Source organism: Oculina patagonica, chromosome 11, assembly GCF_052425735.1.
Source record: "Oculina patagonica isolate OP01 chromosome 11, crgOcupat, whole genome shotgun sequence".
NCBI lineage: Eukaryota > Metazoa > Cnidaria > Anthozoa > Scleractinia > Oculinidae > Oculina > Oculina patagonica.
In genome coordinates, this window is record NC_135768.1 from 234,847 (window position 1) to 254,416 (window position 19,570).

At 36.7% G+C, this 19,570-nt stretch overlaps 1 protein-coding gene across 1 annotated transcript; it reads left to right on the forward strand.

Moving 5' to 3' along the window:
- Nucleotides 1–16,661, forward strand: LOC144630077 (uncharacterized). The gene is made up of 5 exons (XM_078488358.1): nt 1–109; nt 4,226–4,392; nt 7,875–7,942; nt 15,964–16,183; nt 16,320–16,661. The coding sequence occupies exons 1-5, from the start codon at nt 70–72 to the stop codon at nt 16,392–16,394; spliced, it is 570 nt and encodes a 189-aa protein (XP_078344484.1). The 5' UTR covers nt 1–69; the 3' UTR covers nt 16,395–16,661.
- Nucleotides 16,662–19,570: the final 2,909 nt, after the last annotated feature.

Genomic DNA, 19,570 nt, shown 5'->3' on the forward strand with positions numbered 1-19,570 from the left:
AGTGTCAAATGAGTCGAAGACCACTGGGTATCAGCTTTTGAACAAAGACGTTTGAGCCCGCGGTACTACATGCGTCCTTCTCACTCAGGCGACACAGGCAAAATGGCAGGTATGGTTCACATTTACTACATTTGTATCTCGTTTATTTCATGCTCAAAACTTTGCTTCTTTTCGGATTTTTAATCAGATATCTCAAAGCTAAAGCAAGGGTTTACTAGAGGAATAAACCTGGCAAATTGCCCCTGACATTTTTATCCGAATTCGCAAGTCTGCAGTTTGGCAAATTATGAACATTCAAGAATTCAGTTCGAAAACATGCTCAAATTCAAAGCTTAACTATCCAGTAAACTTCTGGAAATATTGCAGATAATATTCGTCTTATATGTGATTACCAATAACAGTGCCATAGATAAAGTACAATATATTTAATCAGAGCTATTGGAGTAACAAAGTCAATACACAATATCTTTGTGAGCTTGCATATAAATTGTTATTGTTAAAAACACTCTGATCATTTTATTTTGCATCTAAGCTTACACATGTTTGATGTGCTGCAGCATCAACACAAATAAAGCCAAAAAGTGTTAGGTAAAGTCTTATAATGAATATAAATATGTTTAGGAAATAATATGCAAATACATGGGCTGGCATGAACTGAAAGTTTGAACTAATTTACGTGATTATAATCCTGAGACATCATTGCTGTTTTATGCGAGTAGCAAAGTTGACAGAATGTTCACTGTACAAAAAGGTTTGGAATGTGGTTGGGATTTGTGGTTGAAAGGTGATTAACTCTGAGTGGGAAGCAAGCAGAAGATGCAAGGTCTTTTGAGGAAACCTTCTCAAGAAATAAATGATCAAGATCAAATTTCTCCTCACAGCATCACTATATATCATTGCAGAAAGGTAGTAAGAATAAAGAAGATCAATCAAGCAAGAGATATATTATCTTGATTCACATTTGATTCTCAAGTCTGTTGTGTTTTTTAACCATTAATGAGGAGGGTTGATGGATCTCCATGTGTAAGTGAATAAAGCTACTCAGTGTTGTGTTTTAATGAGGAGGGTTGATGGATCTCCATGTCGTAAGCTGACATAATAGCTTAAGTGACCAGTGGTATTACTCATGAAGTGGGTCAGTAAAAAAACCCTGCCCTGCCAGGATAAAATATGACAAAAGACATGATATAATGCCCCGTGATAATGCTTGACACAAATTCGCATCAGGTGATATCACGACGGCCAATTTCTGAGTAGAAACTGTCACTTTCTGGTAGGAGGCAAATTACACAACCAATCAAATTCTGACTAACAACATATGACCCCATAGGTGGGTAAAAAACACTGGTAATTGTTTTTTTTCATTATTTTTTAAATAACTTTATTTACAATAGTGTTGCACGCAATTTCAGACACTCGGTTTCTGTTTAATGAAGGACCTCTAGCTTCCTCTTGGGGTATAACAAATTTGTCTTAGCTATTTATACTGTCACTACAGAATCAAAACTGAACCTTTTCTCGTGGAAAAAGTTGTTACTTGTTATAGTAAAATACATTAAATAAAAAGTATTACAGTCAACTCTCGCCTTGCGGACACCCCGCTTTGCGGACCTCGCTTTCGGACAACTCCAGTCCCCGGGGAAATTTGTGGAAATCCCTTTTACGGCCCCAAAAGGGGACAAAAACCCCCCCCCCGCGCGGCCAAAGAGTTAAATTATCTCATATTTAGTCACTTGAGATGTAGATCGTAATGTTTAGACTGCTTGCTGCTATTCTTCATCACGCGATGTCGACTAATGAAGAGTGGCAGTACACAGCTGAACAAGTTAAAAAAACAAGATATTTATATCTCAAGATACTGCATGGTACGTGATGATTGTTCTAAGCCGTTTCTTGTATACCACTGGGTCAGACCTTAATGTAGACTGCCCACCTTGCAAATAAACCTTCTTAGGGTAACCAAGATAATGGTCTCTGCTTGAACATTTAGCTCTAACTTTTAAACAGAATAGAAAAGAAGGGAAATTTGGAACTAGCACTTTCATGGGTAATAAGTAAACATGAAATAATTAACAATTGTAATATGATTTGGGAGGTGCAGTGGCCATTTACAATGTGCTGTACTCATTAAAAAAACAAAGAGCTGGGTTTGATTCTAGTGAGCATCTGTAGTCTGTCTTCACCCTGGTGTGTCAAGGTATCATGTTTATGATAGAATTTATTTTTTATGTTAGTTTATTATATTGAGGTTTTTTAATTTTAAAATTTTTTTTTATTTTTTTTTTTTAGTCTGTAGCGTGATTGTTTTGATCAGTTGTATGGTGGAGGCCTACTGGGCTACATACTGGCGTCATCTTCATTGTTTAATATAAAACCATGCTAATCTTTTGGGGCGAGGGACGGTAAATTCCGCAGAGGTGGGGAGACTGTAATCCTTTTACAAGCCCAAGACTTTCTTAGTGCTACAAAAGAACTTAAGACTCAAAACTGCATTGCGAGAAATTCAAGACAGTGAGGCCTATGAAATTTGACTGAAATTCTACGAGAAACAGAAAGGCATTCACCACCGGCCTTTCTTTTGGTAGTACCGTAATAGCATGCGATTAAACAGTCTTCTCTTTATTGATCGTCCTACTTTTTTCTAAAATTTCGGTTCTGAGAATTTATAAGTTCATCAAGCCAATCTTTTCTGCGACCTCTTAACCTGTTCTTTGAAATCTCCTTACCGCACTGAGTGCATCACTTGTCTGTTTATCCTCTTGGGAATTAAGAGCAAAATTTCAGAATGATTTTCCCTAAAAAAAACTGTGAGATTGGGAGTAATCTTGCCATGAGGCTGTGAGAAAAGATAAAAAATTGTGAGACTCACAGCAGAATTGTGAGTGTTGGCACGTCTGTCTGCCCAAGGTGTTGTGCAACTGAATTGGTCACGACCAAAATAGATCACTATAATTGTAGTGAATAGATATCTAATTGATGTGCTTAAAATGGATTAGTAATGGGTGATAATCTGTCAACAAATTATCTGTTGATGTAAATGATGACCATATTAATGACAATTTAAAGTAATCGCGCTCAGCTGGAATTATTTTTGTTAGGTAATGCCCGTTTACACTTTAACCTCCGCAACAAATGTGTTAGAAATGTGATAACCATTAAATTATACCCGGTAAATTATTAAATTCTAGTTACGCCATGTCAAAGGTTTGACTGATATCAAATAACACCAACTTCTTCAAAGGACTTTCAAATTTTGAATGAGGAATTTCTGACTTTGTTCTACCCTTTAAAAAATTAGAGACCATATATATAATATGCAGAATATATTACGTATTACAGTATGTAATATATTCTGCATATTATATAGTTATAATTAAAAGCAACCTGACTGATGAAATTGTTTTTTCCAACAAATTATCCCAAAGTTGAAACTTTTAGGAAGCTATATAATTTTCACAGTCTTAATTATAAAACAGATGTACATATCATACATTTTTGTAATTCCTAGTATAAACACTTTTTTCTAATTTTTTCGATTGATTTGTTGGACATGTACATTGTATGAACTGGTCAGGGTACAGTTACCTTAATCATTGATTATTGTTGCGACTTAATAAAGAAAACTTATATAGAAATCTGATTTAACATACTAAGTTATCACCAAACTTTGAAACATAAATATTTTGATTTCTAGATGGTTAGAGAAAATACGCTATTGTCTGCATATATACTGCAATGATTAAAATTCTTGAAAAAAAAATCAAAGGACAATGCATGCCTTATACAAATTGTTCATGGCTGTTGTATTTGATAATAGTTGTAGATAACCTTGTGCTGCTTAACTTTTTTTTATTTTATTTTTTCTTGTGAATGAAGTGAGTTAATTTTTGCAGTTGACACATAGAACAAAAGGCAATTTTTTTTTACGGTCCACAAATTACGTCAAAGAATAGCACTCATACCTAACCATCTCAACTATTTTGAGGTCAAATTACCCATTAGAGCAAATTTGCAAATCTTGCCACGTCATGATATCTGGCACTTTTGAGTAGACTACTTACAAGATCACAGACTATGGAAGGGTTGTAATTTGGAAGGCTTGTACTAATGTTCTAATGTTCAGGACCATAAATATGGAAGTCCCCAATCCCCCTTATCGATATTTCTTGCAGGGATTTTAAATAACAAGTTTGAATACTGATTAGGCTGTTGCGTTGTTTGCCAGATTCTGCTCATTTATCAAAATCAGCCCAGAAGAACAAGAAAAGGGCAGAGAAGCGAACAAAAGCAAGAATAGAACAGATTAAAGAGAAGAAGAACTTAGAATCTATTGAGATGAAGGACCCAGTTGGTGAACTGAGGGAACAGTTACAGGAAGCCAAGAACAACAAGGTATGTATCATATTTGTGTAGCAGTCAACTCTCTCTCACCATCGGGACTGGCTCCAGCTGTCCGCTAGAGAGTTGTCCATCTTATAGGGAGTTAGTTACAGTAAACATGACTGAAAAAATGGCAGGGATGGGACCAACACCAGGTGTCCGTCTAGACAGTTGTCCGTCTTATAGAGGTGCCGTTTGGAGAGAGGTGACTGTTAAGTAGTGGGCAAAAATTAAAGGACAAGTTGATTTTGTCACTCGAAGCTTTCAGCAGGCTTAATATCCGCCCTCTCTCGAGTCCGGTCTTTGGCTCATTTCCCGATTAGGGGCTGGTAATTAAACCTAAGCTTTCAGTGGCCGTAAACAATTTATGCCATGAAAAACTGCTTGCCTTAGATTGTTAGTTAGTGAAAGTTGAAGTTTACAATTTAAGGTAGAATATAATGTCTCAGTTTTGGGCAATCAAATATGACTTAGTTGTTACAACGTAGCTGCAGCTACATATGGTGAGAAATTGATGTTTAAACCGTAATATCTGAGTTGAATCGTTGTTTGTTATATAATACCTGATGCACTTGGACTATAATTTCTAGTTTTTAATGGGTATTTATTGACTGATTAGGAGGTCTGGATGGCAATGTCTTTGCCCAAAGGTCATGGCAAGCTTCAGTTCTCAAACCCAAATAATTCATCAAGTTGAAACAAAGAAAATCACAACAGAGACCATATGGTTTAGATATCTGATCTTATTAAGCATGGATTTTTATCATTCATTTTATTTTTATGTTAAATCCTTAGTTTTTAGCTGAGAAGATACATCAAATGCTCAAAACATTGTTTTCTCTCATTTCCTAACACCTACTACACTGTACAGCTTGGAAAAAATGGTTCCTCTGATTCAACCATCAAAACATGTCAGATATTGAAATAATTCCCCCCCCCCCCCCCCCAACAGAAATTCCTCAAATAGGCAAACAGAAATGTAAAAATATCAACTTTATAATTAAGCACGTTTCTTCACATCTGGGAGGTTTCGTGTCCTATACATGAAAACTGAAAGATTCTCTGTGGCGGGGATTCTCCCAGATAATCTGGAAGAATTAATTGGCAAATATGCATCCTAATTGTAGGAAACCTCAGAATAAAAGTCAATGGAGGAAGAGAGTTGATAAAAAGAAAATAAGAAAATTAATGAAGAACAGTTTAGGATTGGTGAAGTCTTAGTCAGCTTACATGAGACCATGTTGAAAAATTTAGGCTGGACATTTCAAGAACAGCATACTCCTTTCAGTGTTTTGTGTTCTGAGACCTGCCATAGCAGCCCATCATGTTGAGCACGCACAAGTAATCAACATGTAAATTCTTGTCACAATTTATCAAATAAATCAGAAATGGGTTATTGATGAAGCACCAAATTCCTAGAACTTACAGTGAAGAAATACATGGCAATAACTAAGGAGAATTTATTATTTGCATCCGACCAGGGTTAACTCTCCACTTGCGTTTTGATTATGGACAGTAAGTATATATAAGAGGTGGATAGAAATTAAAGCCATGGCAGGTTTAATTGCACAAGGTCTTTGTTTTCGCTGTCCTAAGTATGAAAATTAAGTATTGGAGGTGATACTATTTTCAGTTCACTTTTACGATCAATATTTAAAATTCATTTGGAAGAGTTATTTCAGAGCTGTAAAATAATTTCAAAAACACTAATGGTTGAAAAAGTTAAGGGAAACCACAGAAAGTGGTACCGTACCAGGCACCTAGTAGCACAGAAACAAGCATTAAGCTTGAAATGATGAAACAAATATCACAGAAGGTGTAAACCAGTCATAAAATAACCAATTGAATATATGTTATAAAGGAAGGGGATGCAGGTGTACAAGAAGAGAGGGATGTGGCCATGTTAGAAGAATGGGACTTGACTTGGGGGGGGGGGGGTCTATGTTATAAGAAAACAGGCCAGGATATGGGTTTTCAAATAGCATAGGATTACTGTGAGCTTGGAGTCAACAATACAATTGTGAACCGTAGTTTTAAAAGGAACATTGATTATTCCAAGAGGCAGCCACTGAAAACATCACCTAGACAATTTCCAAATTTGAGAGGTAAATTCAAACCTCTGCTCTGCTTACTTTTTATAGGCAAACACGTCTCTCAAGTGAGCATTCAATTGTGGTACACCACTACAGTTTTAAACTCCCCTAAGTTGACAGTTCTTCTAATTAGACAATTTAATGTGATTCCAAGGGTGGCCACTTAAGTGAGGTTTGACTACATGAAGATAGAAGTTTTTCTAAAACCAGCCAGAATTACACTTTGTCAGAGAAACCCCTTTGCATCTCTTAGAATTTCTAAAACTTCTAAAGAATTCTTAGGAGAATTCTTTAGGAGAATTCCTAAGAATTCTCGGGAATTCCACTAAAGTTTAGATTTCATTTCACAAACGCCTAGAGTTATTCTTGAATTTTTATTCGAAAGTTTCTAAAAACATATTTCCAATTTATTCTTAGACTATTGAAATAGTATATAACTTGTCTTTCAACATATACTCGGACACGTTAATTCTTTGAATGATTGTAATCATCAGACTGAAAAATGATCTTTGGACTTTATCATCTTTATCTCAAATTGGTGTTGTGTGTTTTTAGTTTGGTCTCAAGAGGAAACTTAGGTGCAATTAGCGCAAAAATGTCGATTGAAATATTTTTTTTTGTAAGAGCGGAATTTGCAATCTAGATAGAAAGTGTTGAACAGTATCGTGAATAATGCAGAAAATAAATTAAAAACACCCTTCTAACGATACACACTTATAATGTATTCATAATAGGAACCAGTACTTGGAAAGCTTGAATTAAGGATTTCATCTAGCATATTAAAAATTTCATTCGTCAGTAGCTGATATTTAAATAGTTATACGTTATCCGCCTTGTACGGCATTATAAACGGTAGTACAAAAATGTGTGCTGCTCAGCATTTTGATTGGTCACAAGTAAGGGATTTATCGATACCTTCTACAGTGTAACAAACAGTACCACATGAAATTACTGCTCAATAGCTTTTGTTTACTACACAGTAGGGTTTCATCCACAGATTTAAACCTTAGAAACACATTTTTTTGCTTGGAGAACGAAAAATAGTACCACAATGAGGTGTATTTATCAACAAGTTTCATTGGAATGGTCACATCCTCACAGACAGAGCGTTTCAGTACTGAAGTTCTGAAACAAGCTAAAGTGTTTAGCTGTTGAAACAAGCTAATGTGGTGTTGCAACTATGTATTAAGACTTCATGTAAAACCATCAAAACTAAATTTCAAACCCGACGGTGTATCTCAATTTTCAGACTTGCCGATTGAAATCTTAAACGTCTGACTAAGCATTCTTAAGATAACCCTCCAAAATTTTTAGGATTCACCCTCCCTTTTTGCCTTTTTTTGGTAAATTAAAATCTTGCCAGACAGAAAATGACCAAAGAAACACGTTTTACTTACGCAGAATCACGTACTTGCTGCGAAGCTTCGTCAACAGCTGTGGATAGCTCAAGATAATGCCGCCGGAGTGAGGTGAGATCAAACTGAAAAGTTAATTGTTTAATGGGATTTTTGACTTCTACACGTGAGCAAAACGTGCACAAGCACACATGCACACACGTGATCTGGCTCCCGCGGGTTCATTGGGTGCGCTTTTCTTGTTTTTTAGATCTAAACACAGGTAGCCTTAGCTACTTCTGTGAGAAGACGTGTTGTATATCGACAGAGTAAATTGTGATGGGTTTATACGGAGAGGATTAAGAATTTCCAATAAATTTATGACAGAAATACGTTACCTTGCTTCCCATTCCAGCGAGTTTAACTTTCTCTGTGGTGCTATGTACAGAGAGGGCTGAAGTGAACGCCGGTGGAAAAAATAAAGAAAGCCAGTGAAACTCGCTGAAATAGCTCTGGAACGGCCTAACCACTACATACACTAAACCAAAACACAACGGAATCGGGGATGGGTCTTTTTGTATTTTTTTTTTTTAAGTGGGAATGGTTAATCCTTATTCCTTGAGTTCGTTAAATCCACATCCAGACCCTTACAATTATTTAACATTGTTTAGCAACACAGTTTCTTACACTACGAGCCTGGGTTATATGTTGTCTTATTTGTAATTTATAGGGTCAAAAACAACTCCAATGCGGGTGCAATCAATAGAAGTCTTGTAATTTGTGCGAAGAGATCTCCAGAAGAAATTTTAATCATATTCTGCGCTTTTTCCGCAAAAAGGCAAGCCAAGATCGCTGGGTTTATCGTGCAACGTGCACACATTTTCATCGTCCAAAGTTGACTCAAACTGGTCAAACCTGTTTTATTCCAGTTAGCATTCCCCGCGTGCAAAATATTATTATGGTGCTGGATTTGTTTTTCAAGCGATCATATAGAGAAAGTACCGGTATGTCCCTCTTTTTCCTGAAGAAGAATATATTTTTATTGTCTTTAATGTCTGTGAATCAAAAATTTTCTCGTTACTTGTGGTTTTCAATACCCTCGCGTGAAAATGACTGAGCATGTTTTTTGGAACGTTATTTATAGGAACTATTTCCCTTCGCAGCTGGAGTTAAAAGTAAATGTCTTCAGTCTAACTGTCTTAGCATGTCTAAGAAAGAAAAAAGAAGAGAATTCCGGCCAAAGGATGTTGTTTTCTTCATTTGCTCATGTCGTGAACTCATTTCTCGTGGCGGAGAAAATCGAAAAACTTATTCTCTTGCAGTGGCTTGATGGAAAGCAAAGAATAAAGTGTGTCATTCAATTGATTTGTGTTCGTTGCTAATACAGTATTGATTCCCCGTGTTTGTTTTATTCGATTCTGCTCAAAACATGCAAACATTCACGAAATCTTGTCTAGCGTTTGTGAAACGACCTTTTCAATAATTTTCATTTGTCATTTCTTCGTTTTGATTGCTCTGCTGTCTTATCAGGACGTGACTTGGTAAAATCAATTGATTTTTTCCAGCAGATGTTATCGCCATTTAATCTTTCAGCACCGAGAAAATGCTCGCACTTCTGACGGTCAAAGTTCAAAAGTACTGTTTATTTTAACAACAACTGAAAACAACAGCATGCAGCGAATGAGAGTAGTCACATATAAAATGGTGTAGTGTTTGCTTTTCACTGCTCCTTAGTCTTTGACTTTCCAAGTTTGTAAAACCTCGTTGCTTTAGACAGAAGACATAAAAGCTCTAAAGAGGTCAGAGTTCCTTTATTAATGTTATCTAATCTTCATATATAACGGTTGAATTCTCAAGAGCTTTGAGTTTATCAGTGGTCAAATCGGAAAGAGGATTCTGGTCAAAATCTCCTTTCTGCTCCTGCTTGCTTTAGGTTCTTTTAGTAATGATATGTATTTCAAAATCGGGTTAAAATTTGCAGTGAAACATTTGGTCTTGTGCAAAAAAAAAAACAAAGGTGAAGTGAATTATTTTGATTGATTGATCACATGATCAGCAGCTTTAAAACGGGCTTCCTTTATGTAAAGAGTTCAATTTCGACCAAACGTCACCTAATCCGCCAACTTTTTAGACGAAATCTTGTTTAGTAAAACTTCAAACAAGAAAAATCAAAAAGGACCAAGATGTTAGCTTTTCCGGTGGTATATCAAAGCATAAAAAGCAAATTTAAAGAATGCTAACAAATTCTTTCTTGACTATTGAATCAGTTATTCTGAACATGCGGTTAATTCTAGAATTGTTTTTCTAGCTTATTTAAACCGTAGGACGTGACTCAGCCAGCCCCAGACAACAGACCAATTTATAACCAAATAACAACTCAGTCAGGGTTCGAACTCGCAAGGTCACATTTTTAATTGTATTTATTAGTCTGAATTGCCCAAGGCAATAAATTCCATTCGTGTTTGCTTGTTTTTCTGTTTGCGAGTTTCTCCTCGCAAAGAGTGGGATTTTTGACAACATGGTGCGTTTTTTGTCCACGTTTATATATATTATCTTGTTATTAAATATAACATCATATAAAATTTTTATGCCGGATAAAAAGGAATTTGCCATAACGCAAACACAAATGTAAATCCTGGAGAATTCAGTACTTTCAGGGTGAAATTCAACTTGAGTTAGAAGTTGTGTTAATACATCCTTTTTTTATAAGAACCATTTTTATAAGAACGTTGAGCTTGAGATTTGCCCCAAAATCTAAGAAAATGTATGAGCAAAAATAAGAACATCCTCAGGCTCAGCCAAATTTTACGCGTTCTTATAAAAAAAGAGTGTAATAATATATCGCTCACTGCCGATACCATAAAAAATCTCGCTATTGAGTGACGTGTACTGATTTGTGTTTTGATAGTAGATCGAGAGCGTTCCTTTACGCTTTTCTTAGTGGTTTTAAAAATTAATATGTTGGAAAATCTCTCCTCCTCCACACCCCGCCCCTGGAGAGATGCCCGTTTTGCTGGCTGCTGGTACTGAAAAAAAAAAAAGATTACGATTATAGGATTTTGTAATGCCAAATTGCTGTTTTTGTCTCGAGGGGCAAACACAATGCAGACCTGCACTATACCAAAGTTCTCTTAGAGTAAAGATTTTGAACCTAATTGGTTTGCGGGTACGAAGCAAGCATAAAATGTGCGCGAAATTTCACAACCGGAATTATTGGTTTACACGTCGACGCAAGCATAAGATTAGGCCTTTTGGTTTTACTTGCCGGAATTACTGGTTTACACGTCACAGGCTTAAGATTTGCTCTTTTGGTTAAGTCTTAAATAAAGTATAATTCAATTAAGAATACTAAACAAAGTTAAAAATTGGATCATGCAACACGGAAGGTAAAAGTCTGACAAACATCACGCGTAAATGCTTCTCGTGTTTTCACTCTGTTTTCGTCACATTTTTTGGAGGCCATGGCAGGGCCGCTGCTTGTAACAAGCGAACCGGAGCTCTTGTCTTGTGGTTAAAAAATGGATTTATTCCTTTTTTTAGGTTTTTGTAGGGGCTACATGCATTAAAACAATACTTTAAATATGACAAAAGTGTTTTTTTTTCCTGATATTGCCTCGGTAAGCATTCTTGTGAGGCTGTGGCGCTGCATGTTAATGTATGCAGCAATATTCACCTCGCACTATCAACACACTGTCAGAGACAGGGGATGAGAATAGTAGTATAATCAATTTGGGGATTAAGTCTAAATGCACTTCTGCCAGATTATCAGGATCGAACTTTAAAGAAATGTATAAAGAAACAGTTAGGAGGATGATACGATAGCAAATACGGAGTATACCTGCCTTTTGCACGATCAGTTGAACTTTTGATGTACGCCTGACCCTTGTCACGGGTAAATAAGCTGTTCCAGGCAACAATATCGATATTTATTTGTCGTTGCTTAAAGTCCAGCCTCCCGTAAGCGGACACCATCAGGATGGCATTTAGATATCGTTTACGGGACGTGCCCGTTTCTGCAAATCAGACCAACGATGGGTGGGTGGGTGGGGAAAAATATTCAGTGTGCTGTTCAAACTCAATAACATACTCTTCATAACAAGTTGAGAATCAGGAAATACGGATCAAAAGTGATGATTTATAAAGTTTGATTTTGCTGACAAAAAGTGTTCGGTTACAGGGGGTTTGTCTTAGCGTGTTACTACCAAAGCGTGGTACCTCGCAATGTCTGTATCTGTCTTTTACAAGAGGTGTGTGTTTCTGGGAATTTCAACATTTACATTTTTTTTGTTAAGGAATGCTAGATACTAACAGCAACTGGCGCCACACAAAATCTCGGGCGTTGTCAGTTGAATTCGTGCATTTGGTTTGGTAGTTTTCTAGTCAAAGCGGTTTTTGTAATGACCGTCGTAAAACAAAACCCAAATTAATCACAGTGCGACAAAATCAATCAGGCCGCCTTCAAATAAGAACATGGCAGACGCGGGAATAAAATAAAATACCTTGTAGCTGGCTTGGAAGCGACATAGCTTTGTTGTTTTTTCAACGAGTCTCATGCACGAAATCATTGACTTGGTCTTCTTGCTGTAGGTTTTACACAGTCGTGTAATGTTTTACATTCACTAGCGGTGCAAGTAAAGGAGTAGATAAGTTTAATTATGATTAATCGCTTTGATCACGAGATATTTAGAGTATTATAAACATAAAGCCTCGGTTGTGTGTGATGTATCGTGTGCTTAAGCACGTGCGCTCGCACGCAATCAAATTATTCGGCTGTTTATCTTGCAATCCACGACGAGACGACGCCAAAATCACTAAACAAAAGATTTATTTGGGCACATAATGGATCAGTTCAGTTGTTGTTGAAATCCTGAAGAATTTGAGGTGTTTTAATGAAGATAGATTTTTTTTTTTGATTGCTTCGCACGTGCTTTGCACGTGCGGCTTCTACTGAGAATATGACACTGACCGTGTTTAGTGAGTTTCAGCTTCCTACATCGTAGAAGCTAAACGCACATTGTCAGCGTGTTGTAAGTGAGTACGTAATTCGGAAAGCCGACGTAATGCCGATGAGACGAGAACGCCGCAGTCGATGGTTTATTGACATGTCCGAAGTATTTTCGTGACAAGCGTTTAATCATCGATCGTATTTCGATGGAGATCGGATTTATCCGATCTCTCATGTATGGCTTCCGATAAATGCCCGGCAACACTCGGAAAATGTTTGCTGCCTTGTTGTCAAAATGTACATGAAAATAATGGCGGATCGCTAGACGAATTCAGAACCTTCCAAGTTCGTGTTTTTCATTCTGAATAATGACGGAAATTCCTTCTTTGGGACTAAATAATGGAAAAAGGAAAACACCAATTAATTTTAATGTGGCTTAAATACCAAAGTTCACAAAGTACAGAGTGCTAAAACCCTGCTTACGAAGAATTTATCTTCCTTCGACCTGCTTCGACGGCCGCAGAAACAACATGGCATGGCTCTTCCAATGTGGTTTGAATGCAGAGCACAGACTTCTTGAATGATCATGGACTTTGTGCGGCTTCTGAAGACTTTACAAATCAAAATGGTAATGTACGGTGTTGCTTCGAATTTGGAATTGAGCAATCAAGTCAAAATTTGACTGCAAACGTTCGCTTGTTTAAGTAATTAATTTCCATCATTGCAGAATCTCGCGCATCAAGTTTTCGATATTTCGTCGGTTTTAAATACATTTCTTGTCTTGATATGAATGAAAATAAATCTGAAACAGAGTTTCTTTTAAGTTTCTTTGATTTGTCCATCTCTTAAACTTAAAAGTTCGACATTTTAGGCAACATAGCATCTTTATGGCGAGTCTTGTGTTATTTATTTACATGTAAGCCGCTTTTTGTTTTGAACCGAGAATTATAACAGTACTTCAAAAAAGGCAGTTGAGTATTTTTATTGATAGTTAAATGAAAGGCATTAAAAGTATTGTGAGTCGAGTTTAAGGGGCGATTTTAAACCATTTTACGCTGCTTCACGCTGCTCGAACAGGCTGTGTTTCGTAAATAATAACATTGGTAAAAGAGAACAACGTTCCGTAACGCATTTCTGGATTGAACAGTTTCTTAAGAATTCTTTACATATAAACGAATTTTCATTTTAACGTGGTATATTTCAACAGAAAGACTATTGCAAGTGTATTTCTCTCCAAGCTTTTACAGTAGATCATGAGACATTATGACAAGAGTGGCATAATATCTTTGCGGTGCAAATCGAATGACCGCTCTTTTATAGCCCGGTTCGGATGCTCATGGAAGTTCATACCTTCTGCCTGGCGATTAGATTCTTCAAAATGTCATAATTTTATAATGCAAGCGTCTTTACATTGTTGTTATGTTACTATTATTATTTTTTGTCTTACCACGTGTTTAATCTCGTGAAACAGGACATGCTATACTTTAATTGTGTCAAATATAGCTGAAAGCGCATGCACTCCCGCGAGTGCTATTTTTTTGTTAAGGAATGGCGGAGACTAACAGCGCCAAGTGGCGCCAACTGCACAAAAGCTCGGGCGTTGTCAGTTGAATTCGTGCATTTGGTTTGGTTCTAGTCAAAGCGGTTTTTGTAATGACCGTCGTAAAACAAAACCCAAATTAATCACAGTGCGACAAAATCAATCAGGCCGCCTTCAAATAAGAACATGGCAGACGCGGGAATAAGATAAAATACCTTACAGCTTGCTTGGAAGCGACATAGCTTTGTTGATTTTTCAACGAGTCTCGTGCACGAAAGCATTGACTTGGTCTTCTTGCTGTAGGTTTTTCTCAGACATGCAATGTTTTACACTCACTAGCGGTACAAGTAAAGGAGAAGCTAAGTTTAATTATGATTAATCGCTTTGATCACGAGATATTTAGAGTATTATAAACATAAAGCCTCGGTTGTCTGTGATGTATCGTGTGCTTAGGCACGTGCACTCACACGCAATCAAATTATTCGGCTGTTTATCTTTCAAACCACGACGCGACGACGCCAAAATAACTAAACAAAAGAATTATTTAGGCACATAATGGATCAGTTCAGTCGGTAGTAGTTGAAATCTCTAAAAATTTAACGTGTTTTTATGAAGTTGTGATAGATTGTTTGATTGGGCGTCACGTGCTTTGCACGTGCGGTTTTTACTGAGAATATGATACTGACCGTGTGAGTGAGTTCTTTATATACAATTTTCTTGTTGGTAAGGTCAGGAAAACAAACAGAAAGCCTGGGTTACTTTTACATATAAGACCATTTTCTGGAAGCATTAATTACTCAGTTGTGATTGACTGCAGAAAAAGCTTAGCTTTGATTTCACCCCCTCTACATTATAGGACATCACTATAATAGCCAAAAAAAAAAGAAGTGCTTTGGTTAGTTAGAACACGCCACACCTTCTAACTACTAACGGAAAACTGTTCTTTTATAGCAATTTTATATAACTGCTTATTGAGCTTATAAGATAAGAAAGATATCTTGTAATAAAACATTAAAAAAATACAGTCGACTCCCGATAACTCGAACCCTCGCTAACTCGAACGAAAATCGATTTCCCCTGGATTTCCGTCAAACATTTATTGTAATTTTACCCTCGGTAACTCAAACCTACCGCTTACTCAAAGCAATTTTCGTTTGTTTTCTTCAGGTCATTTACTATATAGTTTTACCCGCGATAACTCGAACTATGTCTGTCAATAAATGAAAAGTCAAAGCAAACAGTGTAATGTAGTCCAAAACATTGAATTTATTTTGATCTATTTTGAAGCAGCCGTAAGCAATCTTTGTCTTTTTTTGCATCACAGAAAATGTATCATTCCAGTTCAGGGTTTAACTACACTCCTTCACAAATGTGTCCTTTGTAGTGCAGTGTGCATGGCAATGATTTAGACAGTAATTTAGAAATGAATTGTTTTTTATTCGACTACTCTATAAAATATAAAAAACCGGCGCCCCCGATAACTCGAACCTTTTTCAATATTCCCTTGAAGGTTCGAGTTATCGGGAGTCTACTGTAACTGACTATGTCTCACTTCCACACTTTTACATATAACGCGAATATATATGAGACACGAATAAATATTGTGGCTGTTCAAGAATCTGTTAAAATCCGTGACAAAGCCCCTTATTTAATGTGGTTTTATTCTTTCAGCATGGCGGAGGTTGAAAGTTTAGGAGCCGATGTGTCTTCTTGCGTCGAAACAAAAAGCGTCGTAGAGAATACAACAACCACAGAAACGCCGCCTCCAGTCTCTCAGGCTAGCGGTCTAACCTCTGTGGAGAAGAGATTGAGAGCTTTGAAGAAAAAACTCCAACAAATTGAAGCTTTGAAAGAAAAAAGAGACAAAGGACAGGTTCTAGAAAAAACCCAGGTTAGTTTGATATTACTTTGTCAACATGTAGAATTCTGAGAAACAGTCACACCCCTCAACTACACTTGAGCTTCGCTTTGTTGATTATAAATATGACTATAACAGTGACTGATTACCGTTTATTTTATTTTTTCAGCTTGACAAGGTCGCAAAAGAGCAAGAAACGCTTGATGAAATCCAAGAAATAGAATCACTCTTAACAGGAAGCTGATAAAACCGACTGCTGAATTAAAATACAGATTATAAGTTATTAAAACAGCTACCGCCTGCACAGTTGAGGTGGTATTACTGCAGCTTGTCTCGTATAACAGCCAAAACTTAAAGCGATGCATTGCAGCTCCATGAAAGTGAGGGCGTGTCGGTTTCTCTTGGCTGCGAGTGCGATCGCAGAGAACTGGTACGGCTACTCTAATCACGCGCGAAAATAAATTGAGCACTAAAAAATCGTTCGTAAACAAATTGCACGAGGTGTGTTCCATTGACCTCAGTCACGTAAAACACTTGCGTTAAAAATAAAACTAACAGAAACATGTCAAATAGTTGTCAAAAACTGGTCAAAGACCGGAGTTTCTGGAGATTTAGGCTAATTTTCGTTCACAGAATTTTACAAATATATAATAAATTACGAATGATGTAGGTCGATAATCGTATAGCAGCATTAATATTTTCGCAGCACGTAGCAGAAGAAAAGAGTTGATCTCTTCTAAATCTCTGGATTTGTATACCTGTCATATCTTTTGTATTCTTCCCATTTTTATTAAATAAATTATTGTTTGCCTTGCCATTAAAAAAACCCAGACTCATGTTCTGTTGCTTTTGTCTGAAGTTGAGAAGTTGGAGATTATTTGAGGGGCCTTAAAAGAGATTTGGCACTCTTAATACATGTAGTGCTTTTATGGTAAGCCTTTGTTTTAAGGCTCTAATTTGCACTTTCTAAACCCAGCCAGTCCAAAATAAACGCAGTCATCAGTGAATAAAGTGTAATTACATTCAAATCCATCAATCTGTCGCCTGTCATATTAGCTTACATCAAATTCACCATTGCAAAAATTCTTAAAATAACAATAACTGATTGTGAGTGGCTTTTATATCTTTGCAAAGTTTATCATCGTTGTTAAAAATAGTTAGATTAAAAAACTATAATCGAATTGAAGTACTTTACGCCAGAAAACCACTGCCCAAAGTAGTACAGAATTTTGTTCTGATAACATCAATTTAAATCAAGCTGTCAGCTCATGCATTTAACTGTGCTTTTGTCTTCGGATTGAAATGGGAATTCACTGTACTGCTTGCCCTGCTGTTTTGGTATACATCAAGACAACCCCTGCCATCTCTTGCTAATCTCGTTACATGCTTGTTCGATAATGTCGAGACATTTGTGTTTCTTGGGAAATTTGCTTAAAACAGAGTTCATGTGGTTATATTCACGTACGTATACGTAGGCGTAAGATCAAATTAGCTGATGAGATTGTAACCAGACCTTTGCCATAGACGAGGCAAAATCTTGATAGTGGGTTCTAGGGCATGCCCCAGAAAGTTTTGAAAGCTAGAAGCTCTGTATCTCCTTCAGAGATATTTTTCATGGGGTATTTCTTAAAAAAAATCGATCTTGATCAACTGGGGATTATTTCCCAACTAAACAGATTTCGTTTTTAATTTTGGGTAAAAATTTAGACGAGGCAAGTGCCTCGTCTAGCCTCTTGCTAGTTACGGGCCTGTTGTCCGACGAGGTGGTTAGGACATCTCTGAAAACCACTGTATAGTGAATGATGGCTTCCTAATAAAGGATTATTATTAGTTTAGGTGGTTGCCTATTGACCAAGAAAAAACTAACTGAGGAGCCTAAGAGGAGGCCAGGGTGTGGAACTCAATATCGTATTCGTTTTGAGCAATTTAAATCGCTCGTTGTGTCGGGAGTAAATTTTCCCATTAAATCTTGTGACACGGTCTTCGTTTAGCTGTTTTTCAGTTGTAAGATGGAAATAACGAGCTCTGGCTACTAGGCCTGGTCAGTGTGAATGAGCTAGTGAAGTCCGCGCGTAGCTGTGTTTCTTTAATATGCCAGCGCTGTATTCCGGTTTCCTTAGCATAAAGCGACAAGAAGCGTGGCTATCCCCCCTAGATTGGAGGCTTGTTCAGCGCAGGTTACCCCTCTGACAATTCAGTACCCATCTATGCTGCTAAGTGGAGATGGGCAATGTGAGACTTAGAGTTAAGTGTCTTTCTTGCCCGAACACAACACGATCTCGATTAAAATGGCCAAGCTTGATTCAAGCCTGGACGTCGGGGTCTAAAGTCCAATACATTAGCAATTGGACAGCGCCTACACCGACCACAAAAGAAAACTTGAATTCAGCAGTTTAAACCTAAAGTTAGAGTCAACTTACCCCGGGAAAATTATTGCGGAGTTTGTTCAAATGAATCGTTGCCTGCTCATAATCGCTCAGGACCTAGCTTGTGATCATCTGAGAGCAGTTGATATTTCTGTCGCACATATAGCTTTCTAACTGTCAAAGGTCAGTGGAAATTATTGGATAAATTATAAACTATGACCACTAAAATCCATGAAGGAATTAAGATACGAAGTTTCAGGAAAGAATGATAAAACAATCAACTAATTTATAATGTTAAGAATATCAGGAATAGCGCCCCAAAACTTTTGGAATGGTATCAAACGAACGAACACTTTCGAAATATGAATTCTTCTCACAGATTGCCTTAAATTTTTTTTCCAGTAAAGTGGTAAGAATTTGGCAGTTCATCAAGACAATATCCCCCAAAATGAAGATTTTCTTTATTGTCATCGTTTCAATCTCTGGTTTATGACACATTGGTAACATGAGAAAACCTAGTAAATGTCTGTGACTGTTGGAAATTCAAGGTAACGAATTTTGCTGCAAAACCCACTGCATAAAAGAACCTTAAATTTAATGTGAAAATATGTTTGGCTAGAAGTAAATATTTTCTTTTCTCTCTCATCAATTTAGCTTTTGTTGAGAGATCAAGGCTCTTTAGGCGATTCAGTTACACACAAACAAGTCTTAAAATAAATCAAATGAATGAAACAATAGATAAACAGAAATAAATGCGAAGAAGTAGATTGGGAAACTGTATAGATACTTTTACTGAATCTCGCTGACATCAAGTTTATCTTTACGTTGGCACTAACTGGATTACAAAGACAAAAATCACTTAAAATACACCAAACAGTCAAAACAACTACACTTAAAATAGCTTTGCGAACTCTCTAGACAAACAAACAAACTACGTGAAAATATTTTCGATTTAAAAAAAAAAGTAAGAAGCAATTTTCTTTCAAAGCAATCAATGTCAAGTGGGGTTTATTTTAGGAATAAACCTCTTTGTTTATTGCCATCTTATGATGAC